The 23,356-nt window shown below is 47.9% G+C and overlaps 1 protein-coding gene across 1 annotated transcript in view; it reads left to right on the top strand.

Annotated features, from left to right (window-relative positions):
* Positions 1–23,356, top strand: part of EEPD1 (endonuclease/exonuclease/phosphatase family domain containing 1) — a 147,078-nt gene that overhangs the window by 115,989 nt on the left and 7,733 nt on the right. The window contains exons 4-6 of the mRNA XM_003268922.3: positions 11,621–11,731; positions 15,231–15,365; positions 18,160–18,298. Of these exons, the coding sequence (XP_003268970.1) occupies positions 11,621–11,731; positions 15,231–15,365; positions 18,160–18,298 (385 nt within the window). The remainder of the gene's footprint in view (positions 1–11,620; positions 11,732–15,230; positions 15,366–18,159; positions 18,299–23,356) is intronic.

The following is a 23,356-nucleotide window of genomic DNA, read 5'->3' as shown; positions in this document are numbered from 1 at the left end:
GAAGATTGCTTGAGCTGAGGAGTTGGAGTCTAGCCTGGGCAACATAGCAAGACCCTGTCTCTAAAAAACGAGAGAATCATGTCCTTTCAGATCATATGTTTTGGGGGGTTAATGTTTTTGGTCATTCATACTCCAGGCCCCTGTGCTGCCATCTGCTTATCACAGGCAGGTATATTAAAACAAAGCAGGCTGGGTGCAGTGGCTCACACCCGGAATCCCAGTACTTCAGGAGGCCCATGCGGAAGGATCGCCTGAACCCAGGAGTTTAAGAGCAGCCTGGGCAACATAGTGAGATCCCATCTCTATTCTAATTTAAAATTTTAAAAAATAAAGCAAAACCCGCAACAAAACCTACTGATTTACTTTTGGAAACAAAGATATTGTCATTTGAAATTCTTAGGATTCTTTTCTAAACATATAGATAAAATCATTTCGAACATGAGAGGGCATAGTGCGTGAAGTTTTATTGCTACCTTGCTAGGTGATTTTAGGATGTTTCACAGTGATTAGAAATGAACCTCAAAAAGGCAAAAAGTTCCTCCAGCCAATGAAAGCTCCGCCACCAAGGAGATGGCACACTGAACGACAGCAGGTTAGATGGCCCAGGAAGGACTTGATTTTAGAAGAGCTTATGATAACATGGCACAGTATAAGTGGGAAAAGCAGAATGTGTGTGTGCGTATGTGTGTGTATGTGTGTGTATACAGACATGTAAGATATATTGATAAAATGCACAGGAAACAGCCTGGAAGGAATTCCACCAAAAATATTAGCAGTAGTGGTCTTTGCACAGTGGTATTATACTTAATTTTTTTCTGACTCTCTATTTTGTAAATTATCCTGCACTTGTATTTATTTACAGCAGGACATAAGCCTTTATTTATTTATTGTTTATTATACTTTAAGTTCTGGGATACATGTGCAGAACGTGCAGGTTTCTTACATAGGTATACATGTGCCATAGTGGTTTGCTGCACCCGTCATCCCCTCATCTACATTAGGTATTTCTCCTAATGCTATCCCTCCTTAGCCCCCCAACAGGCCCCAGTGTGTGATATTCCCTGCCCTGTGTCCATGTGTTCTCATTGTTCAACCCCTACTTATGAGTGAGAACATGTGGCATTTTGTTTTCTGTTCCTGTGTTAGTTTGCTGAGAATGATCGTTTCCAGCTTCATCCATGTCCCTGCAAAGGACATGAACTCATCCTTTTTATGGCTGCATCGTATTCCGTGGTATATATGTGCCACATTTTCTGTATCCAGTATCATTGATGGGCATTTGGATTGGTTCCAAGTCTTTGCTGTTGTGAATAGTGCTGCAGTAAACATACATGTGCAGTGTCTTTATAGCAGAATGATTTATAATCCTTTGGGTATATACCCAGTAATGGGATTGCTGGGTCAAATGGTATTTCTAGTTCTAGATCCTTGAGGAATCGCCACACTGTCTTCCACAATTGTTGAACTAATTTACACTCCCACCAAGTGTAAAAGCATCCCTATTTCTCCACATCCTCTCCAGCAAGCTATTGTTTCCTTTTTATTTATTATTATTATTTTTTTTTTTTTTTGAGATGGAGTCTTGCTCTGGCACCCAGGCTGGAGTGCAATGGTGCGATCTCAGCTCACTGCAACCTCTGCTTCCCAGGTTCAAGCCATCTTCTGCCTCAGCCTCCTGAGTAGCTCGGATTACAGGCGCCCGCCACCACGCCCGGCTAATTTTTTGTATTTTTAGTAGAGACAGGGTTTTACCATGTTGGCCAGGCTGGTCTCGAACTCCTAACCTCATGATCTGCCCGCCTTGCTGGGATTACAGGCATGAGCCACCATGCCCGGCCTGTTTCCTGACTTTTTAATGATCGCCATTCTAACTGGCATGAGATGGTATCTCATTGTGGTTTTGATTTGCATTTCTCTAATGACCAGTGATGATGAGCTTTTGTTCATATGTCTGTTGGCCGCATAAATATCTTCTATCTTCTTTTGAGAAGTGTCTGTTCATATCCTGTGCCCACTTTTTGATGGGGTTGTTTGTTTTTTTCTTGTAAATTTGTTTAAGTTCCTTGTAGATTTTGGATATTAGCCCTTTGTCAGATGGATAGATTGCAAAAATGTTCTCCCATTCTGTAGGTTGCCTATTCACTCTGATGATAGTTTCTTTTGCTGTGCAGCAGCTCTTTAGTTTAACTAGATCCCATTGGTCAATTTTGGCTTTTGTTGCCATTGCTTTTGGTGTTTTAGTCATGAAGTCTTTGCCCACGCCTATGTCCTGAATGGTATTGCCCAGGTTTTTTCTAGGGTTTTTATGGTTTTAGGTTTTACATTTAAGTCTTTTATCCATCTGGAATTAATTTTTGTATAAGGTGTAAGGAACATAAGCCTCTATTCTATTCTATTCTATTCTATTCTATTCTATTCTATTCTATTCTATTCTATTCGAGACAGAGTCTCACTCTGTCACCCAGGCTGGAGTGCAATGGCACAATCTCAGCCCAATGCAGTCTCCGCCTCCCAGGTTCAAGCGATTCTCCTGCCTCAGCCTCCCACGTGGTTGGGATTACAGACGCCTGCCACAACGCCCCGCTAATTTTTTGTGTTTTTAGTAGAGACAGGGTTTCACCATGTTGGCCAGGCTGGTTTTGAACTCCTGACCTCAAGTGATCCACCTGCCTCAGCCTCCCAAAGTGCTATGATTACAGGCATGAGCCACCGCCCCCTGCCATTAATTTAAAGATAAAGAAAAAAAAAACCATGAAATTACTATGGAAGTCTTAATTCCCATCTAGGATTAAGAGTCGTAGCATCCAAAGACCTTTGGAGAAGTAAAGAACCTTTGGAACATTCCTAAAGGGCAGAGATGAGTGATGAAGATGACGCTGATGACGATGGCCACAGTGTGAAAGTTCAGAGTCCCTAAGGAGTGTGTTTGCACCCCACACAGCTCCTCCGTCCTCCTAACTTCACTTTAGTCTCCACAAACTTGCCACTGCATCTTGCTCTCAGTTTCATAATAGCCGTTGGAAAGGTTTTTCTGGGTTTGTTTTTTTTTTGTTTTTTTGGTGCTCCCTTTGCTTATTTGTAACCATCTTGCTCAGGAACCATGTGGTTGGTATCTTTGGGGCACATGGAGAGGTCAGCAGAACCAGCAGTCGCTCGTGGTGGGAGAGCACTTGGGTGTCACTTACCTTGGTTCTGTAAAAGCAGCTAATAATTAGCTGGTGGCGGGGGCTGAGGAAATGTCTCCTTGTTTGCTTTTTACCTTCCTCTGCATGATAAGAATGTTTAAACAAGGATGCACCGTCATCCAGAATGCCTTCCTGGCCCCCATGGAAGAAGAATGGGGAAGAGCCACCCTTCAAGTGGCACATTGTGACACAGGAGCAGGAAGCCCATGGCTTCTCTTGACAAGGAAGGGTGGGACCTGAGCATTTAGAACAGGGCTTCCTTACAAAGCTCTGAATGCTAGGCATGTGGCATGGAGTGGGCATGGCCCACCAGGCCCGGCCCCTCCTGGAAGGAAAGTTGACCGATGTACTGACCTCTCTGTGAAATCTGGGTCATCAGGGCCTATGTGACCCGAGGCATCAGTGACGAAATTGACCTCAGCAGGGTGGTGACTGTGCAGCTCCAGGGAACTCACAAGTTGGAATGCATTTGGTGCATGCGTACACACACACACACACACACACACACACACACACACAGACACACTCTCACGGGTCGATTGGTTTCTGTTTTCTGAGTGTCAGTAAGTGATCGGGCCATGTTACCTTTCTGAGCCCTGGTTTCGTCATGTGTCTGATGGGACTGTTATTCCCAACCTCCCAGGGTTGTCATGAGGACTCAATGTGAGCTGCGATTAGTGCCTGCCATGTCCTTGGTACTTAGTAAATGTTTATTTCCTTTTTCTCCCCATTCCTCCCCCTGGCTTTTTTTAAAAAACAGGACCCAGGAGCTAACCTCATCATAGCTTCTTGGCCACCTGTGTCTTCTTACCATTGTTGGATTTACCCAAATTAACCTCTTGGGATTACTACCTAAGTAAATAAGAGCTTAAAAGTGAGCTGTTATTCCAGGCAGTTTAGCAAGGGGTCTTTAGCTGGAGCTCACATGGCAATTATCACAGAGAAGGAGGGAGAAAGGGGTTTTAATGTTTATGAGACTCATATTTCCTCTCTCAGTTGTATGCTAGCCCCTCCCTCCTACCTTTTCCTCCCAGAGTTCTAGAATCATGCACTTTTAGAACTGGAGGTGCCCTGGGCTGGAGTCATCTCCCCCCATCCCTTTACTTAACAGATGGAAAGACTGAGGCGCAGAGATGTTCAGTGACGTGTGCAGGGTCCCAGAGCTCCTCTGTGCTCCTCTCCTTCCTGTGGCCCTCTGAGGAAACCTCCAAAGCCACGAGGAAGCAAGCCCAGCTCATTCTTTCATTACTGGAAAAGGATAATTGCTCACTGAGCCTCTAAGTGACCCAGGGAATGGCCTGCCTCTTCTCCCTTCATGAGTTCCTGGGCCTCTAGGAATGGATCCTAGAGGCAGTGCTGTGGCAGTGTTGTGTGAGGGTTCAAAGTGGCCCTGGAGCCCCAAGACACACTGCTCCCTGCCTTACCTTGGGCCTGCCCCCTCTGGGATGCATACCTGCGTTTGCATTGGAGCAAAGGTAGCTACACCTTGTCTTGGCTCTGCAGGAACCCAGCTCTTCTCTTTGAAGGGCATGAGCCAATGAGAAATCTCTCTCATACAGATTGAGGGAGAAAGAAGGTTGAAATACTCCTTGCTCTTGCTTTATGACCATGTTACATCCAGTGTGTGAGCTCCTCTCTCAGCCCTGAGGAGAGCCAGGGCCTGTACAAGCCACTAAGAACCATGAAGTCCCTTGGCAATCAGTAGACCTCAGCAGAGAAAGTGTATTTCTGCCCTGTAGGCCATGTGGCCTTTAAAAATATCAATATCTTGATATTTTAAATATCCTAGAAAAACTTTGTAGTAGGCTTCTTTGTTATATTTAGAAGGCCAAACATGGTTAATATTTAGTTTATACTTGGACATAATTTGGCTTTTGCGTTCTCACTTTTCTCATAGAGTAAATTGACTTTTATTTTTATTTTAAGTTCTGCGGTACACGTGCAGGATGTGCAGGTTTATTACATAGGTAAATGTGTGCCATGGTGATTTGCCGCACCTGTCAACCCATCACCTAGGTATCAAGCCCAGCATACGTTAGCTGTTTTTCCTAATGCTCTCCCTCCATTGACATTTTGTAATGACCCCAGCCATTCCTCGGTTTCAGCCCCCGTGTGCTCGCCCACAGATATCCTCAGGTTCAGTGGCTTCTAATATCGGTTGTTAACATCCCCATACGCAAGCTCCTGGCATGCAGACACCCTTGCTTACTGTTCACATTTCTAAAAATGTTGCCTCTGTCATTTGCCCTGTGTCCTGTTGTATTCTAATGAAAGTTCAGTCTCCTGACTTTGCATGGCCTAAGACAAGGGCTTCTTTCTTTTGTGGTAAGGATTTATCTTTTTAAGGAGAACTCACCTGTGCATCTTCATCCACCAAAATAGATTGCGTTTTCAGTGCTACCGCTGAGAACACACAGGAAAGTGTTACCATTTGCAAAACTCATTGTCAAAGGGAAGTCACGTCCAGAGTCAGGAAAGCAAGTGAAACACTCACCTCGGTGTAGCAGCTTCATCTGGAAATTTGACCTAGAGGGTTCAAAATGAAAACATGCCCTCCCCACCCATCCAGGAAGCAGGATGAGGATGGCCATTCGGAGTTTACTTTAAAATGCTTACCAGTACTATTGATATTCTGCCACCAGCTGTGTGGTCACCATTAGCAACACATCTTTATAAATTGCTCACAGAGTCCCAGGTTGCATTTTAATTTCACTAGAAGGGAAAGCCTAAAGGATCTCTGAACTTGGTAGGTGGCTGGACAGACCACTGAGTGGAGTTGGAACACCTTTATTTTTATTATTATTATTTTAATTTATTTTTGGGACAGAATATCACTCTGTCACCCAGGCTGGAGTGTAGTGGCACGATCTCGGCTCACTGCAACCTCCGCCTCCCGGGTTGAAGCGATTCTCCTGCCTCAGCCTCCTGAGTAGCTGAGGCACGTGCCACCACGCCCGGCTAATTTTTGTATCTTTAGTAGAGACAGGGTTTCACTATGTTGGTCAGGCTGCTTTTGAACTCCTGACCTCATGATCCACCCGCTTCGCCCTTCCAAAATGTTGGGATTACAGGCGTGAGCCACTGCGCCCGACCCACCTTTATTATTTTTATTTCTTAGCACCAGATGAATTATGGAATATTCTATTCAGAAAGAGGGAGGAGCCAAAGTAGAAGAAAAAAAGTCCAAAGGTCCACAAGCAACAAATTGGTTGGTTTCAAGCCTTAGAACCCTTTGTCACTGCAGAGGTAGCTGATCCAGGGCTGACCCAAGATGCAACACAGTCCAAGGGTGTAGCCAAAGTAGTCTTTCTTTTAGGACTTGGCATTTCTAAATGCCAGCACCTTGTACATCTTGTAGATTGGAGTTTAAATATATGACTTTCAGACGCGTTTGAAACAGAGTGACTCTATCTTGAATAGGGGCTGGGTAACCTACTGAGGCTGAGACCTACTGAGCTGCATACCCAGGTGGTTAGGCATTCTAAGTCACAGGATGAGGTAGGAGGTCAGCACAAGATACAGGTCATAAAGACCTTGCTGATAAAACAGGTTTCAGTAAAGAAGCTGGCCAAAACCCACCAAAACCAAGATGGCAATGAAAGTGACCTCTGGTGGTCTTCACTGCTCATTATACACTAATTATAATCCATTAGCATGCTAAAAGACCCAATTTTACCCCATTTGGTCTGATGCTGGAGAAACAAATCGAGCTCATTGGTAGCTCTTATAACTGATTCTGGGAAACTGGGATCCCTAGGAGAGATTCCGCTGATTCATTCATTCAACAAATGCCTGTTGCGTACCTACTGTGTGCTATAGTGTGACGGGCTCAGTATATTGCCCCATTCATTACCTCACAAGGTTATCTGTTAACAGCCACAAGTCAGAGGCTTTTGAGATACAGGGTCCTGGGAGAGCCAAAATAGTGTTTGTTTGTTTGGAATAATAAAAGCTGTCTTCCCAGGCCACAGGAATTAAAATTAGGAGTGCTAAATCAGCAATTGTCTAGCCTTTCCTGAGCTTCTCAAACTGTAGTTTAGAATTGCTTGGGGGAACTTGTCAGAAGTACAAACCTTGGCCAGAACCTCAAAGAACTAGACTCAGTCAATCCAGGATGGGGTCCACCAATTCAAGGTTTTAAAAACAAGAACCAGATGGGGATAGGTGATGAGTTAGCCACTGGGGATTCAGAAACCTGAGAGGGTGGGGTGGCAGTAGTTGGGCTTTGCAGACCAGACTGGTCTGGGACACTTTGTGATGAACACAAACCTTCCCTCTTCCATTTTGACCTTTCTGCCCTGGTGGGCTGCTTTTACATAAGAGTATTATTTCTTCCTTTTGTGGGCAAAGAAAAAGCGTGAGAACCAACTGCTCTAAATAAAACAATTGAAGGTGGAGTTCAGATTGAGAGCTCTCAGAGGACGCTTTTGTTTTCCTTTGAAATTTTTGGGAGAAAGGAGCCAAAGATTCAGTAGAGGGGGCCAGCCCCAACCCTTTTGAATCTGCCCTGCCTCCCCTGCTCCACCTGTCGAGGCCAGGAAGTAGAGCAGCAGGAACCAGCCCTGGGTTCAGACCGTCCCGCTAACTGTGTAACCTTGAATTTGAACTCAAGCTTGGGCTTAACCTTTCTGTGCAGCACTGTGCTCATGAATAACTGGTAGCAGTTACCTCCTGTGGGCTGTGCCGGGAATAATAAAGACGGTGCATGCAATGGCATCTGCCTTGGTACAGGTCAACAGGAAGGCTCTAAACCAGGATTCTCCGGCTTGAGAAGCTCGTAGCTCAGCTGGGGTCTTGAGAAAATGATGCCGATTCTGGTGCAGCAGGTCTAGGGTGGGCCTGAGAGTTTGCATTTCTGGCAGGCTCCCAGGTGAGGTTGATGTTGCTGGTCCATGGACCACACTTTGAGTAGCAAGGGTCTGAAAGGTGCTCACCTCCTTGGGTTTTCTGTGAATAGTTAGTGCAGATAGCTAAGTTAACAATTCTTTTTTCAGTCCTAAAAATAGAAGAAAATACTTACTCCTTCCTTAACTCTGATCATGAAAATTAGGACATAGAATGCTTGTAGCCATAAACACTTATCTCCCTCGTCGCTCAAGTTATTAATTTTCCCCAATAACATAAATACTGAAGAAGAAAGCAGAGCGAGGGGTGATCTGCTCTGTGGGCTGAGAGAGGTTATTAAGGACAGGGCTTCAGGCATACAGAATAGAGATGGCCCTTAAGGGTCAGGGATTCTGCTTCCTTAGGGCTCCTAGAGCTTACCTGTGGGTGAAAAGTTTTTAAATATTAATAGAAAGCAAAGAAAAATGAGAATGTCTTTTATTCAGCCATGAAATCAATTTGAACCTGTCAGAGTCATCTAGAGGGGCTGTTAAAATGCAGACTTCTAGGCCCCACACCTGAGAGCCTTCAGTTAAGTAGGTCAGGGGTAGAGCCTGAGAATTTGCATTTTGAACAGGTTCCCAGGTGACACTGGTGCTCACACTGTGACCAGCTCAAAAGACCACCTGTAAGAGCCATGAGCATGGGAATCAGTGCTGTCAGCCTGGGCCACCTCTTCACGCTTCTGACCCCTCCCATCAAAATGGTGTTGCCAGGAAGGGGTTTTTTCTAAGCTGGGGTGGGGTTTGGGTATGAGTGGGAGATACAGCTGTCCTCAGGTATCTGAAGGTCTTCCTGGGAGTTGGAAGAGATTTCTGGAAAAGCAGGACGATCCTGGTGGCACTGCTGCCTGCAGGCAGGGAGTCACAGCACCGTGGTGTGTTCCTCCTCCACCCCCAGGGCTGGACCTCTCTGATCTACCTGGTTGGCTGATCCTTTGGCGGGGGGCTGGGGGGCACTTCTTAAAAATAGAGCTTTCCAGGGTGCATCCCAGGAGATTCTGATGAGCAACCAGGTTTGGGACCCCCTGCGTGGAGAACAGCGAAGCACCAGCTGGGCACAGGAGAGCTGCTCTATTTTTAATGATTCTTGGATGCAGCACTAATGATCACTCAGCAAGCAAATGATTCCCTGGCAGGAAATGGGACTCTTTGTGAAGTATATTTCCTTGCAGGATCCCTAAAGTTATAGTCGATAAATTCCGGCTGCATCTTCCAAAGTGTTTTATTTCCCATCTGAGGATGGCTTCCAACCAGGAGCATCTGGCCAAGGGGACTTATCCAGGGTAAAACCCCACCCTCTCCGCCTTCCCCACTCCCTCACCCCTGTCAGCAGTGACTCTCTCCACAGCCACTCTGCTCTGGGTTTGTTGAAAGTAGAACCTATAAAAGTCACGGTTGAGCAAATTCCAGAGAGAATGCTTCCCAGACAAACTCAGCAGCATAGAACATATCTGTATGCAAAGAGTCAGGCTACAATGGAGGCAATTACTTGGATAATAGCCTAAGGAGAAATTCCCGCCACCCCCACTCCCCGCATCCCCGCCCCCCCTTCCCCGCCCCCGCTTTGTTTGTCATGCTGTCATGCACAGATTTGAAGACTGCAGTCTTGACTTGAGTTTTCTGATTCACCAGCAGATGCTGGAGAGCATCACTGGGTGCTGTGCTCTGTGCCAGGCAGGGGTTTATAAAGGAGACTCAGGTACGGTCCCTGCCCTGTGGAGTCCACTGCTGGAGAAAGATAGATGCTTACATGACTAACTGTAAAAGCAGCATCACTCCTAGAATAGCCCATTTCTAAAGTAGACCTCCCAGCACTCTCCCTCCCCTTGCCTGGTTTCATCTTCCCCACAGTGCTTGTCTGTCTAGAAATGACTGGCTCAGTACTCAGTAATGAAGTACTGGTGCTTCATCTTCCCTCTTACAAATAAAGCAATGTGAGGGGACAGACCAGACCTTTAGACCCTGGCCTCTCCCAACCATTGGATGTGGGCTGCCCAGGGGGCATGAGAGTGGCTTTCTGCAGCAGAGGCGTTGGGAGGCTCTGCTAACAGGGTGGCTGCTCACCGCCAGGATCTGGGGCAGAGGCTGAGGGAGGACCTGGGCGGCCACAGCAGCTCTCAAACCCAAGCGTGCATCAGAATCTTTCAGTGGGTTTGTTCAGGCACAGATCGCTGGGCCCACTTCAGAGCTGCTGATCCAGTAGGTCTAGGATTTCTTGCACGTTCTCAGGTGATTCTGTGGCTACTGGTCCCTAGACCACACTTTGAGGACCACAGAGAGGTGCATCAGCATGGCCATGACAGTGAACTTAGTGAATAGCTGCAGGGTGGGTCCAGTGACGGACTTCTTAGAAGCTATGCCAGTGACCCCCGTGAGAGAAGACGAGACTCTGAAACAGGCTCCAGCAGTGGGGCTGGAGAACAGAAAGGAAGCACCCCAGACACATGCAACAGTGGAATCAATGCGCTGGTGGGAGACGAGGAAGGAGTTCCAGCAGCGGGAAGGATGGAAGTGCTTTGGACCAAGATGGACACTGGGTGGAGGAAGGAATAATGTGTTCCTTTTGGGACCTGCTGCTTTGAGGGGCTAAGGAGACCTCCAGGTGGAGACGTTAAGGAGGCAGTGGGCAGTGCTTTTAAAACTCAGGAGAGCAACTGGCGACGGGTACAGATGCTGGGGTCTTCTGGATAGAGGTGTACGCTGCCTCAGTGGGGCTGAATGAGAGTCCTTAAGGGGAGAGAACGGTGATGTGCTCAGAAGGAAGCCAAGAGGCTCTCACTCATAGGGGTGGTTAGAGAAATAAACGAGTGGAGTGCTCCAAGGCTTGTGAAGGACAAGGGGGTGTGACCCCAAGAGAAGGGGTTGTGTTAGAGGCATGAGTTAGAGGAGCTGGTCTCCATACTTTGAAGTGGTTAGTTTTTCCGCTCCTCATCCTACTGTGTGCAATTTTATTTTGCCTCAGTGACAGTCACTTTGCAGCCATATTGGTGCAACATGCATTAGCAAAAGAAGTGCATGCCGCATGCATGCGTGTGGGTGCAGCAGCAGTTCTCCACAGCAAGAGGTAAACAAGACGAGCACTACGGTGGCTCAAGTTGAAGCTGGAGGTCATTTTTTGCCCCTCTAAGCTGAGCCCTGAAGAAGAAAGTCACCATGTATCCATCTGTTACCTCTTTGGATTTGACGCTGATCCAGATCCTCCTGGGACCTTCAATCCGCTGCTTTTACAAGGATGAAAAGGATTCTGATGACTTTTTTTGAACTGTTTGGGCAGGAATGCTACAGAGAGAATCAATTTCTGTGAACTGAGAGTCCCCAGGTGATAATTTGGTGTTTCACACACAGGCAGTTTTCTTTTTAATGTGTGGTGCTTGTTTAGTCGTCTGGCTCTTGCAAACCCTAGTGTTTGAAAAACAGGGATGTAGTTCAGCCGTGTCTGAATAAGGCTGATGACTCAGAATCATGCAGTGCCTGGCTTCTCAGGCCGCCGCCAGCCGGGACTGCTTTAGGTGCGAACCCACGCTTCTGACCTGTGCTCTGTCTTTGCAGTTCTGCACGGAGCTAAACCAGCCGACCCTGCCCAACATCCGCAAGTGGAAGGGGCCCCGGGGATGCTGGAAGGCTATTGTTGCTGAGAAGCCCTCGAATCAGCTCCAGAAGGTACCCTCGTCTGCAAAGCCTGGCCTTTCCCTTCATTTAATTTATACATACTTTTACCCTAATCAAGGGCATTTAAAAATTTCCTTTGCCAATATCCTTGGTTCAATTTTGTATTTCTGCCCAATTTTTAAATCCTTGCCATTCATTTCCAAATGCCCTGGTTCTCGTTTCACGTTTAGATTGGGAATGGACTCCTGCCAAGACGGAAATGAGAGCTTAGGGTGTTGGGAGGAGAGGAGAGGGGAAAGGCAACAAATGGGTATTTCTGTCCTTTGTCCTTCTAATCCCTTCGCCACAGTTCTGTCTTCTGCCAAGTTTGTGCAGAGCTCATTACTCGTTGACTGAAAACTTCAGATTCACCTTAGTTCACACATGAAGTATTTGCTTCTAGTGGTAGAAATTATGCACATAATTTCAACATGGAAATGTTCTATTGAAATGTTCAGCAGATTTTGGTTTTGAATTTTCTTTCATCAGTATCACCCATATGAGCAGGTAAGGGTAAATCTCTGTAAATACAGAGATTTATTTGTTTTCCCTGATGTTATTATTGAAGGCCAGATTTATTCACCTTGCAATGCTTAACATCAATGGGGTTTTAGATTTTTAAACAGACTCCTGATAATAACCAGGAATTGAGAATGTATTATTACATAATTTTCCTATAAATGCAGATTTTTAAATCCCTAGTATACCTAACATGCTTACAAACACGTGATTTATACTTAATATGATTATGTTTATAATGTGGGCTCTTAAATCATAAATGTATGCTGGATTAAAAGTGGCCATTTTTTGACAGTAAGCCCCTACTCTCTTTTTAGCTACTACTGAAAAAGGTGCATGTAAATCTTCTGTCTCTGGGTTTTATGTTTGGGGGTGTAAATGGCTCCTGCAGCTGACAGTGAGTCAGCACGCATTCAGAGAAGGCTGGAGATAAAGCTGAATTTGAATGCATCTAGTTCAGGGTTCTCCCTTCCAGTTCACTTAGAAATAATAAGAATAATACCACCTTCCTTTTTTAATTGCACTTTACATGTATGTAGGTGTCTGAACGTCACAAGCCTTTTATAGTCCATTCAGCACTGTATTCATTCATTGAACAAATCATTAATGAAAGGTGGCTATGTACCAGGCATTTTGTTTCATGCCAGATACACATTGGTGAGAAAAACAGCCCCAGCTATCCATGCCTGCACGTTTTCACTCTTTGCAAGACACACTGGGGATCCCAGCTGGAGTCTGACCTGGCCCCTCCCACAGGGAGTGCACAGCCTGTTGGAGGGCAAGACAGGTAACCCCATTCCAGGTCAGGGTGTCAAGGCCATTGGAAAACAACATGAGGTTGCAGGGAGACCCGAGTTCCATCCACCAAAACCTCTCAGCCTCAATTCCTTCATCTGTAAAATGGGAGTGATAGCCCTTTCTTAGCTCACCTATAGGGTAGCTGTAGGATTTTTAAAGATACTGTGCATTGGAATGTGTCATTAACACAGCACAGGCCAGGGCCAGGGGGGATGGGCATGAGGTGGCAGGCTGGCCGCCTGCAGTGGACTGAGAGAGCTCATGCCTGGCTCTGGCTGCAGTTGGGTCCATGTCTACCCAGTTGTTACCACACAGTATTGTGGGCCCAATGTGGCCAAACCTCCCAGTTTCATTTTAATGGGAAATTTCCTGAATTTTAAAGATGAACAGATAATCCAAAAAAATTTAAACACTATGTGAATCGAACAATATATCTCCGGGTTGAAAATGTTCAATTTCTGTCCCTAGACAAATATAAGAAAGTGGTAACCGCTGGGGCCATTTCTCCAATGCCTGAAATTCTGCCCAGGCATCTTCTCCCCAGCTCCCTAGGGCTTACACGATAGCCAGAGGGGTGGTTTCCAGCTGTGAAGATGAAGACCTAATAAGATGAAATGATTTGCCCACAAGCCACCCTTTTGCAATGTGAGGTGGTGCTCGGACCTGAGCCCAGTTCGTTGTCTCTGTCTGGAAAACCTGTTCCTCCGGCTGCTGTTCTGCAGGAGAGGGGAGCACCTAGGTCAGGGGCCTTGGGAAAGGCTCCCAGGAGGGGGCAAGAAACCAGCGGTGGAAGGAGCAGCACGCAGGGAAGTGGGGGTGGGGAAAACAGTGCTGAGCGGGTGAGGGAGGCAGAGGAAGGAGTAGGCCCCACCGCAGAGGCTTCCCCTCCAGGGCCATCGGGGAGCCCCTGAAGGCTTTTGGGCAGAAGATGACTTGAGCGATGCTTTAGGTAAGTTACTCTGGCACCATGGCTTGGGAAATGGCAGATGGAGAGATAATCCTCCAAAGCCAACAGGGCAGTCATGCTCACCTCCCTCCACACCGGAGGAAGCCGAGGTTTAGAAAAACTGAGTGGCTTGCCCAGGGTCCCACGGCTAAGTGACTCAGGTGGGACTGAGGCCCAGGTCTTCTCGTTCTCAAACCAGCACACTCTCCAGGGGGTGGGCAAGGAGATAATTTCAAATATAGAAGCGCACAGCATACAATACATTCATTCCCTCCGTCCCTCCTCCTAAAAACACGCATGTTCAGACAAGGCGTGTGGCTTAGACCAAAGCTGACCCTGGGGCCTTTATGGTGGCTGCTCAGGAGGGTGGTTGTGCAGAGTCACTTCCCCTCCTTTTGCAATGGGGAAGAGTGGTGATGAGCACTGCTGGCCTCTCAAATGACATGCAGATGGCTCCCAGGCAGCGGGTGCTGAGGAAGCACTCTCATGGACAGCAGAGGCTGGGGTGGGGTAGAAAGGAGAAGTGTGTCTTCTTCCACAAGCCCCCAGTGGCGGCAGCAGCAGCGCAAAGCAGGCACATTCAGAGCAGCAGGGTTTAACACCAGGCACCAGGACTCTGCCCCACCGCCAGCCCTGGCACCTCTGACCTAAGCTTCGCACCTCTGCTGTGGCCCCATCCACCTGTGGAGGGCCCTCAAGCAGCCCCAAGCCATTAGGTCAACTGTGACCTCCACTCACCCAGCAAACACTGAGTGGGCTTTTACTAGGTGCCAGGTACCATTTTTGTAAGCTGCAGCTAATCAGTAAGCAAAGCCCATCCCTTGGAGTCATATGTTTTAGTCTCAGCATTGTGATTAGCTGCGGGATTTCAGGAAAGTCACTTAACCTCTTTGAGCAGCGGTGTCCTCATTTGGGAAATGGGAGCATGAATTGCTACGTGATGGGATGTGATGACTCCGAAGATATCTCTGCGCCTAGCCTGGGCATCACCCACCTCCCCCCAAAGACAGAAGAGCCCAGGCCACCCTGGCTGTATGGAAAGCTCTGAAATTGGCAATATGTGAAATTATTTGGGCTGGGGAACGGCAAGGGAGAGTGGCTGTGGCTTTCGTGGTGTGCTTTTGGGTTAGAAACAGCTTGAGCCAGAGTAGGGACTACTGCCTCTCGGTCTCTCTGGCCTCTCTGCCTCCTTTCCCCAGGTGGTACTAGGACTCTGGCACCAAGACTCTGTCTCCCTCTCCGCTGCAGGGAGCCGGGTATGCAGGATTCCTGTGGGACGCGGCGGCCGGCGTGGAGCTGAGAGACGCCGGCTCACAGGAGAGCTCGCCCAGCAACGGGCACGGGAAGCTGGCGGGCCCCAGCCCATACCTCGCGCGGTTCAAGGTACCCGCTCCACACCGTCTGTGACGTGGAATCTGCTTCTTTCTAAAAAGGAAAGAAAAGGGCTCGTTTTGTAATACCATGAGTAAGAGAAGTCTCGTCTTTTTGCCTTGATTTCAGCCTCTCATGGTTGGAGATTTTTGTCTCTCCTGGGGCTTCCTTGGCAGGTGAACTTGTCCAGGGCAGGACTGAAAGGGATTTTGAGACTCTCAGCCCCAATAACTCTGGCATCTGAGCAGGAGAGAGAGGAAGGAGGGAGATTCGGTATAGCTCTTAAATCTGACCCTCATTAGAGTCTTCTGGGGAGATTTTCATACAGTCAGGGATTCCTAGACCCCACCTCAGACATACGGAATTTGGGGGATTATCTGGATGGCCTACTTTCCAAAAGCCCCTTCAGTGATCCTTCACCTTCCTGGCACTGGTTCACAAGGCCAGGTGTTAGGGAATGTCTGGATTCAAGGTCAGCAGAACTGGCTTGAGGAGCCCCTTCTTATCGGCTGCATCTCAGGCCCGATTCCTTTATTACCAGGGAGAAGGGCCTCTCAAGGGGTCGTTTGGGTTTGGAGGGGATTCAGGAGGAGCTCTGGGCTGTGGGCCAGGGGCAGTCCCATCACTGGCATCGCCCATGTGGGAGTCTCTGTCCCTCCAGCGTCTGGGAGCAGCTCAGCAGATTGATGGAACGCAGTCTCTCTGGTTCTCCCCGGATGCCCTTGGGAAGTGTTAATGAACCACAAAATGGTCAGCAGCTGGGCAGCAGAAGCCAAAGCAGGTCATGAAGTTGGCAGTCAGTGAGCTTTGTCCCCGCGGTCCTTGACCGTGAGCTCACAGGCCAGGCAAGCAGGTCCGGTGCCTTGGAGCTCAGCAAGCATATCTCCTCCTGGGCATGGAGACCCCCTGCTTTCTGCGTGCTCCAGAGCAGTTCCTGAGCCAGACAGTCACCTCAAACCCCAGCCCAGGAGGTGTCTGCCAGCTGAGGGTTGGGAGCAGCCCCTGTGTTGAGGCTACAAGCCCCCATGCCACCTTGCACACTCATAGCTGTGAGTTGATGAGGGTGGGTGTGTGCTCACCCTAGGGGTATCTGTCACACCCAGCAGCCCCTCATACCTTTGTCTGTGATATTGATGGGGCTCTGTCTGCACACATACACCTGGGGGTGTCCATGGGTTGTATCAGTGGTACTGATGTGTAAGTCAGCCAGGTATCACCTTTAAGCCTCCAAACACCACCCTGGGCCCTTTTTTTTATGTCAAGTTCCTGTTCCAGTGTTGGCCACCTGGGGTTACGGCCATGTAACCCTATGGGTGATACTGATAATCCAGTATCACCACAAGGCAGCCTGTTTTTAAGGGTATAATGAGAAAATGCTGATTAGCCCAAATCCTCTAAATAAAGCAGCCCCCTAAACAGGCACTTGGCCTCTTGTACTTCATGTCACATTCTAGGCCTGGCAGGTGGTGCAGTACAGAGATGGGGCTCATCTCCTCAGGCACTGTGCCCCCCACCCGGCCTTAAGATGCTTTCTCTAGCAGGCAGAGCTACAGCTGCAGAGCTCTTGATCCTGGGTGCTGGCAAACTGGGACCACATCCTTAAGATAAGACGGGCACCCTCTACTTCCTGGGGGCTTCCCCTATACCCCTTCCCTTCCTGGCAGTGTTGATGTTGGTTGCCATGACAAACGGAAGGGCAAGATTGCTAAGCCCTGAGCAGTGCTGTGATGCCCAGAGACAAACTCTGACCCTGTGTTTCCGCACTTGCCCTTGGGGATGCAGGGCTGGGGCATGTCCTAGGCTGGCCAGGTTCTGTAAGCTTTTGGTTTGGACACATTTGAAATTAGGTTATAGTGAGCATCCAGGTATAGTGGGCTCCAGAGAGAAAAGAACACAGAGGAGCGTGTGTGGGAGGTGTAGGGAGGAGGAGGAGGCACATCCCGGCAGTGGGTCCTGGCAGGAGACCTCAGGCTGGCCCTCTGGAGAAAAGCCCTAAGTCTATAATAACAACCAGCTGTCAGAGTCACCTCCTTTGATTGATTGATTGAAACGGGGTCTCACTATGTTGGCCAAGCTGGTCTCAAATTGCCTCAAGTGATCCTCCCGCCTTAGCCTTCCAAAGTGCTTGGGGTTGTGGCCGGGTACGATAGCTCACGCCTGTAATCCCAGAACTTTGGGAGGCTGAGGCAGGAGGATCACTTGAGGTCAGGAGCTTGAGACCAGCCTGGACAACATGGTGAAGTCTCTACTAAAAATAAAAAAATTAGCTGGGCATGGTGGCACACACCTATAATCCCAGCTACTTGGGAGGCTGAGGCAGGAGAATCACTTGAACCCGGGAGGCACAGGTTACAGTGAGCTGAGATCATGTGCCACTCCACCCCAGCCTGGGTGACAGAGTGAGACTCCTTCTCAGAAAAAAAAAAAAAAAGTGCTGGAGTTACAGGCATAAGCCACCATGCCTGGCCTTCCACCTCCTTCTTATATATGACTACTTAGAAAGAAAGAAAAAAACTCAAACATTTACAGATATGCAGATATGCCCAATCTTTTAGGCTCTAAGTGAGGAGTAGGCGGTGGGATGTTAGGGGTGGACTGGTAGAGCAAAATAGGCCTTGTTCCTGCAGGTGCCTTGGAAAAATCGAAGATGAAAGACCTTGCATTATTTCCTGGGGGTGTGAGCCAGCCTCGTTCTTGTTTACCATTGTCAACTCTGTGCACAAAGCTATTTATGAGTCGGTTGTAACGGATACAGGAAATATGAGCTTCTGAGCCTCTCCCTGTTGCTTTGTTTCCTGCTGCCTAGCTGGGAAGTCACGACCTGACCCTTGTTAACCTTCACCTGGCAGCCCTGACCCTCCTGGGGAGCGAGAATCCCAGCAAGAATCACAGTGATGGCCACCGGTTGGCGAGCTTTGCACAGACCCTACAGGAAACCCTGAAAGGTAGGACACTGTCTTTTGCTGTGGCTCGGCCACTGTTTTGCAGAGCAGCAGGGCTGCCTCTTCTGAGCCATCTCTGACCACTTGGGCTGGCTGTTTGTCAGCAATGTGAGTCATGGGTACAGGGGACAATCAAACCTCTGGCATCTCATGGAGCCCAGCCGACCCTGCATGGTCACATCTGTGCCTCTGAACCTAGCATATGTGTTCCAAGGTGTCAGCTCTGTGGCTTTTTAGCCTCATTTAGATAGAAAGGATTACGGGGGGAAGAATGTAAGTGACGATGCCCTTCCCCGAAGACAGCTCATCCTGGGTCCAGCTGCCTCGGGCATCACTCTGGTGGTGCCGCCTGCAGATTTGCATGTGCTCTTCCTGTGAAAGAGAGACGGGGGTGACAAGGGGAAGTGGCAAATTCCTGATTATTGGTGAATTGAGTTTTTCTCTCTGGCGGGATACAGAGCATGTTGAAGAAGCCCTGAACCTGTCAGAAATGCTGGATTTTAATCTTGTAGGAACTCAGGCAAGCCACCAAACCACTTCAGGCCCCCATCTGATGGGGGACAGTACTCATCTCATAGCAGTACCCAGAGGGCTAAGTAACAGTGTCTGCAGCAATACCAAGCACATAGTAGGGACTTCATGTACACGAGTTGACTCTAAAACATGAGAAGAATTAAGAGAACACTGAAAAGAGCAGAATTCTGGCCAGGCACGGTAGCTCATGCCTGTAATGTCAGCACTTTGGAAGGCCAAGGCGGGAGGATCACTTGAGCCCAGGAGTTCAAGAGCAGCTTGGGCAACATAGTGAGACCCCATCTCTACAAAAAACGAAAAAAATTAGCCGGGCATGGTGGTACACACCAGTGGTCCCAGATATTCAGGAGATTGAGGAGGGAGAATCACTTGAGCCCAGGAAGTCAAGGCTGCAGTGAGCTTTGATCGCACCACTGTACTCCAGTCTGGGCAACACAGCAAGACCCCATCTCTTAAAAAAAAAAAAAGGCACTGAACTCCAGGACAAAGGGGGGCTATGCCCCAACTAATATAGATGGTTTTCTGCACTTGGTTTACCAAAAGAAAAGGTTGACAAGGCTGTGAAGACTGTGATCTTGTCCATCTGGCTTGATTTTTCAGAACACTGACCTTGTCTAGGTGACTTTGTAGTTGGAGGCCTGGAACTCTCTCCTATCTTTTGAGTCTGGACCAATATTCTCTAGCTTTCTAAGACTTCCTTGTTAAACTGGCCTCTCAAATTGGGAGATTCATGAAGATTTTACTACAAAAATATTTCAGTCAAACCATAGGCTCACATTTCAAAAGATGTATGTATGTATGTATGTATGTATGTATGTATGTATATATGTATTTGAATTTGCATTTCTAACAAAAAAGATTTTTTATTGTGGTAAAATATATGTAACATAAAATTTACCATTTTAATCATTTTACATATTCAAGTCAGTGCTACTAATGTATTGACATTGTTGTACAAACATTACCACCACCCATCTCCAGAACTTTTTCATCTTTCCACACTGAAGCTCGATACCCATTCAACGATATCTCCCCATGCGCCTCTCCCTGCAGCCCCTGGCAACCAGCGAATGCTGGTTGGTTTCTGTCTCTGTGATTGTGACTACTCTAGGTGCCCCATATAAGTAGAATCATATAATATTTGTCCTTTTGTGTGTGGCTTGTTTCACTTAGCATAATGTCTTCAAGGTTCATCCATGTTGTAGCATGTGTCAGAATTTCCTCACTTTTTTTTTTTTTTTTTTTTTTTTTTTTGAGACTGAGTCTTGCTCTGTCGCCCAGGCTGGAGTGCAGTGGCACGATCTTGGCTCACTGCAAGCTCTGCCTCCTGGGTTCACGCCATTCTCCTGCCTCAGCCTCCCGAGTGGCTGGGACTACAGGCGCCCGCCACCGCGCCCAGCTAATTTTTTGTATTTTTAGTAGAGACGGGGTTTCACCGTGTTAGCCAGGATGGTCTCAATCTCCTGACCTCGTGATCCGCCCGCCTCAGCCTCTCAAAGTGCTGGGATTACAGGCGTGAGCCACGGCGCCTGGCCAGAATGTCCTCACTTTTTGAGGCTGAGTAATATCCCACTGTGCGTCCATCCACCATAGTTGGTTGCTTATCCATTCATCTTCTGATAGACACTTGGGTGGCTTCCACCTTTGTCCTGTTGTGACAATGCTGCTGTGAACATGGATGTGCAGCAGCTTTTCTTTTGAACCAGGACATGCCGTGACCAACGTTCTACTTTAAGGATGAGTCCTCAGGCTAAAAACAGTCAGAAGATGCTCTATCCAAGAAGCAGCTGTGTGGGAAATTGTCCACCTATAGTTAGACTCTGCTCTGTAAAAAGGATGACTTGATAGCTTGTCACATCTGTGGACATTACTATTGTTCTTGATCTCAAACTTTATGTGGAAGCAGAAAGGAAAGATTCCAGCTCATAACTTTTTTGACAGCCTTAGGCAGTCACCATCCCCCCACCCCACCCCTGGTATCCAGGGAGTGGTCAGGATTTTGGCAGAAAACCTTGGGCAGGTTATTGTTCCAAATTGCCAAGGTACTATTGACCCACAGCCTGGCCTGGCCTTGACTCGTCCAAGTAGGGACAGTGACTCATGCTGCCTGTGTCCCCTGCTTGTAACTAGTACCCAATTAATTGTTAACTGGTGACACTCCAGACCCAGGGGTTCAGGAAGCGATTCAGCCTGCCCAGGTCTAACAAGGGAAACAGGTCAACAGTGGGGTTCAGCTAAAGCAAAGACAAAGCCTTCATTCCACAGGATTCTATCAAAGCAAGCAGAACCGATGTGGTTAGCAAGCTCTGGGCCTTTCTGCCTTTGTCTGAAATGTGCATGCAGGCTGACGTCAGTGGGAATATGCCAGTCCCCTAGTGGAACCTTCTTCTCTCAGACCTCACCGGGACTTGGGGACAGGGTCTCCCTCTGAACTGAGCAAGAGTGAAACAGGGTGTATAGTAACTCTTGACATCTTGGCAGATGGTCCCTCATCTGCCAAGGGGGACTGGTTCCTGTAGTTGTCCTGGCGTTTTATAAATCTAGAGACTCTCTGAGGAAGTCAGCCCACAGCGTTCTCCTCTTACTGCTGGGAATCAAGGGAGCGACAAAGGAGCCCAGCTCAGGTGGGTGGCCTTTTAGGAAGGTAACTCAGGCTCCTGTGCATTTACCTGTGGATTCTCAGAGGCAACAACTGCCTTGATGTCATCACCGACGTGGATTCAATCTGAAGAACATGAGTTGTAAGAAATCTGATATGCTCATTCAAAAAGGGAACCGTTGTCACTCCTGAAGCTACACAGAGCTGGCTTTATTGACCCTTGATACCAGCATCTCTCCTGGTTTTGGAATTGCCTTTTTCAGCCCAGACCTTTGCAGGCATGCATCTCAACGAAAACCTCCCTCATTATATGGAACTTTGTTTTCTTTGATATTCAATGAATGTAGCATCTTTCTCTTTGTTCCTTTCCAAATCAAACTGCACCCTAATTCTGGGGCATTTGTGGTTCCGCTTGTCTGTTGCTCACATATTTATTGAGTGCCTGCTGATGCACTTGGTGTCGCAGTGGACAGCAGCCACTTCTGCGTGGCTCTTCCATCCTAGCCCTTTGTGATGAGCCCTGGATTTGAGGCCTGGCCTGGTGACTTTAGGCAAACCTTCCCACCTCTGGGAGCCTGTTTTGTACCTACAGAGGGGAGATGGTAACAGCACCTGCCCCATGGGTCGTGGCTGTTAAGTGCGGTGCTGTCGAGGAAGTGGTCAGCACAGTGCCATGACTATTATTCAAGCTGGCACTGATTTCTCCATGGTGTGGGTGGCCCTGCAGGAGAGGCTTCCTTCCATCCCACCCACTGTCCTCACTCCTCCTGGAGGAGGGCGCCATCTGCAATGCACATGCGCCCTCTGGTGGTGGCCCGAGTGGCTTCCCTTCAGATTCCTTTCCCTGCAGTTGTTACGGAAGCACACCCGTGGCCAGGAAAAAAAGATTTACCAAGTGTCTTGGATACATTTATAACTTCGTTTATGAGCTGCTTTCCCTAAAGCCTCCTTCACAAGGTGTGGCAGAAATGCCACCTCCTGCTGTGGGACAACAAGGTTCGGGCAGAGCCCAGGGGAATCCCGCAGAGCCCAGCTGGGGGGCGAGTGTTCTTTCAGGATTTCTACTCGCTTTGCTTGGAAAATACTTCATAACTATCCCACTTCCTCTAGGGTAAATCAGACTATGGGAGAAATGTCTAAAATGCTTTAGGAGAAAACCTTTCCCCCTTGGCCCTGAAATCACTTTGTAGTTCTTATGCACAAATATTTAACTTCCACTGTGTGTCTCTCCCTAACAAACTTGTGAAGCTGTATCAGGAAACTGATCAGGAAGGGGGCCCAAGCTACATGGGAGTGCCCCATGCCAGGCGCTTCTGGTGGGCTCCTCTAATCCTGACACCAACCTGGGAGGAAATGGCTTGTTCTTTCCCTTTTATAGACTAAAAGGCTTGCCCAAGGTCACGAAGCGGGGAAGTGACAAACTTCAAATTCCACACTCAGAGTCATCCAGCTGTTTTCTCTCAGAACCGGAGCCGAGAACCCGTTTTCTTTCTTTCTTTTTTTCTTTTCTTTTCTTTTGTTTTCTTTCTTTCTCTTTCTTTTTTTTCTCTGTCTCTCTTTCTCTCTCTCTGTCTCTCCCTCCCTCCCTGTCTTTCTCTCTCTCTCTCTCTCTCTTTCTCTTTCTCTTTTTTTCTTTCTCTTTCTCTTTTTTTCTTTCTCTTTCTCTTTTTTTCTTTCTCTTTCTCTTCTTTCTTTTCTTCTTTGACAGAGTCTCACTCCATCCGAGGCTGGAGTGCAGTGGAGCCATGTCGGCTCACTGCAACCTCTGTCTCCCGGGTTCAAACGATTCTTCTGCCTCAGCCTCCCAAGTAACTGGGATTACAGGCGCCCACCACTATGCCTGGCTGATTTTTGTATCTTTAGTAGAGATGGGGTTTCACCATGTTGGCCAGGCTAGTCTCAAACTCCTGACCTCAGGTGATCCCCTG

This window comes from Nomascus leucogenys, chromosome 17 (genome assembly GCF_006542625.1).
Source record: "Nomascus leucogenys isolate Asia chromosome 17, Asia_NLE_v1, whole genome shotgun sequence".
In the NCBI taxonomy this organism is placed as follows: domain Eukaryota; kingdom Metazoa; phylum Chordata; class Mammalia; order Primates; family Hylobatidae; genus Nomascus; species Nomascus leucogenys.
Note: the sequence above shows the minus strand (reverse complement) of the source record. Positions and strands in the feature narration are given on the sequence as shown.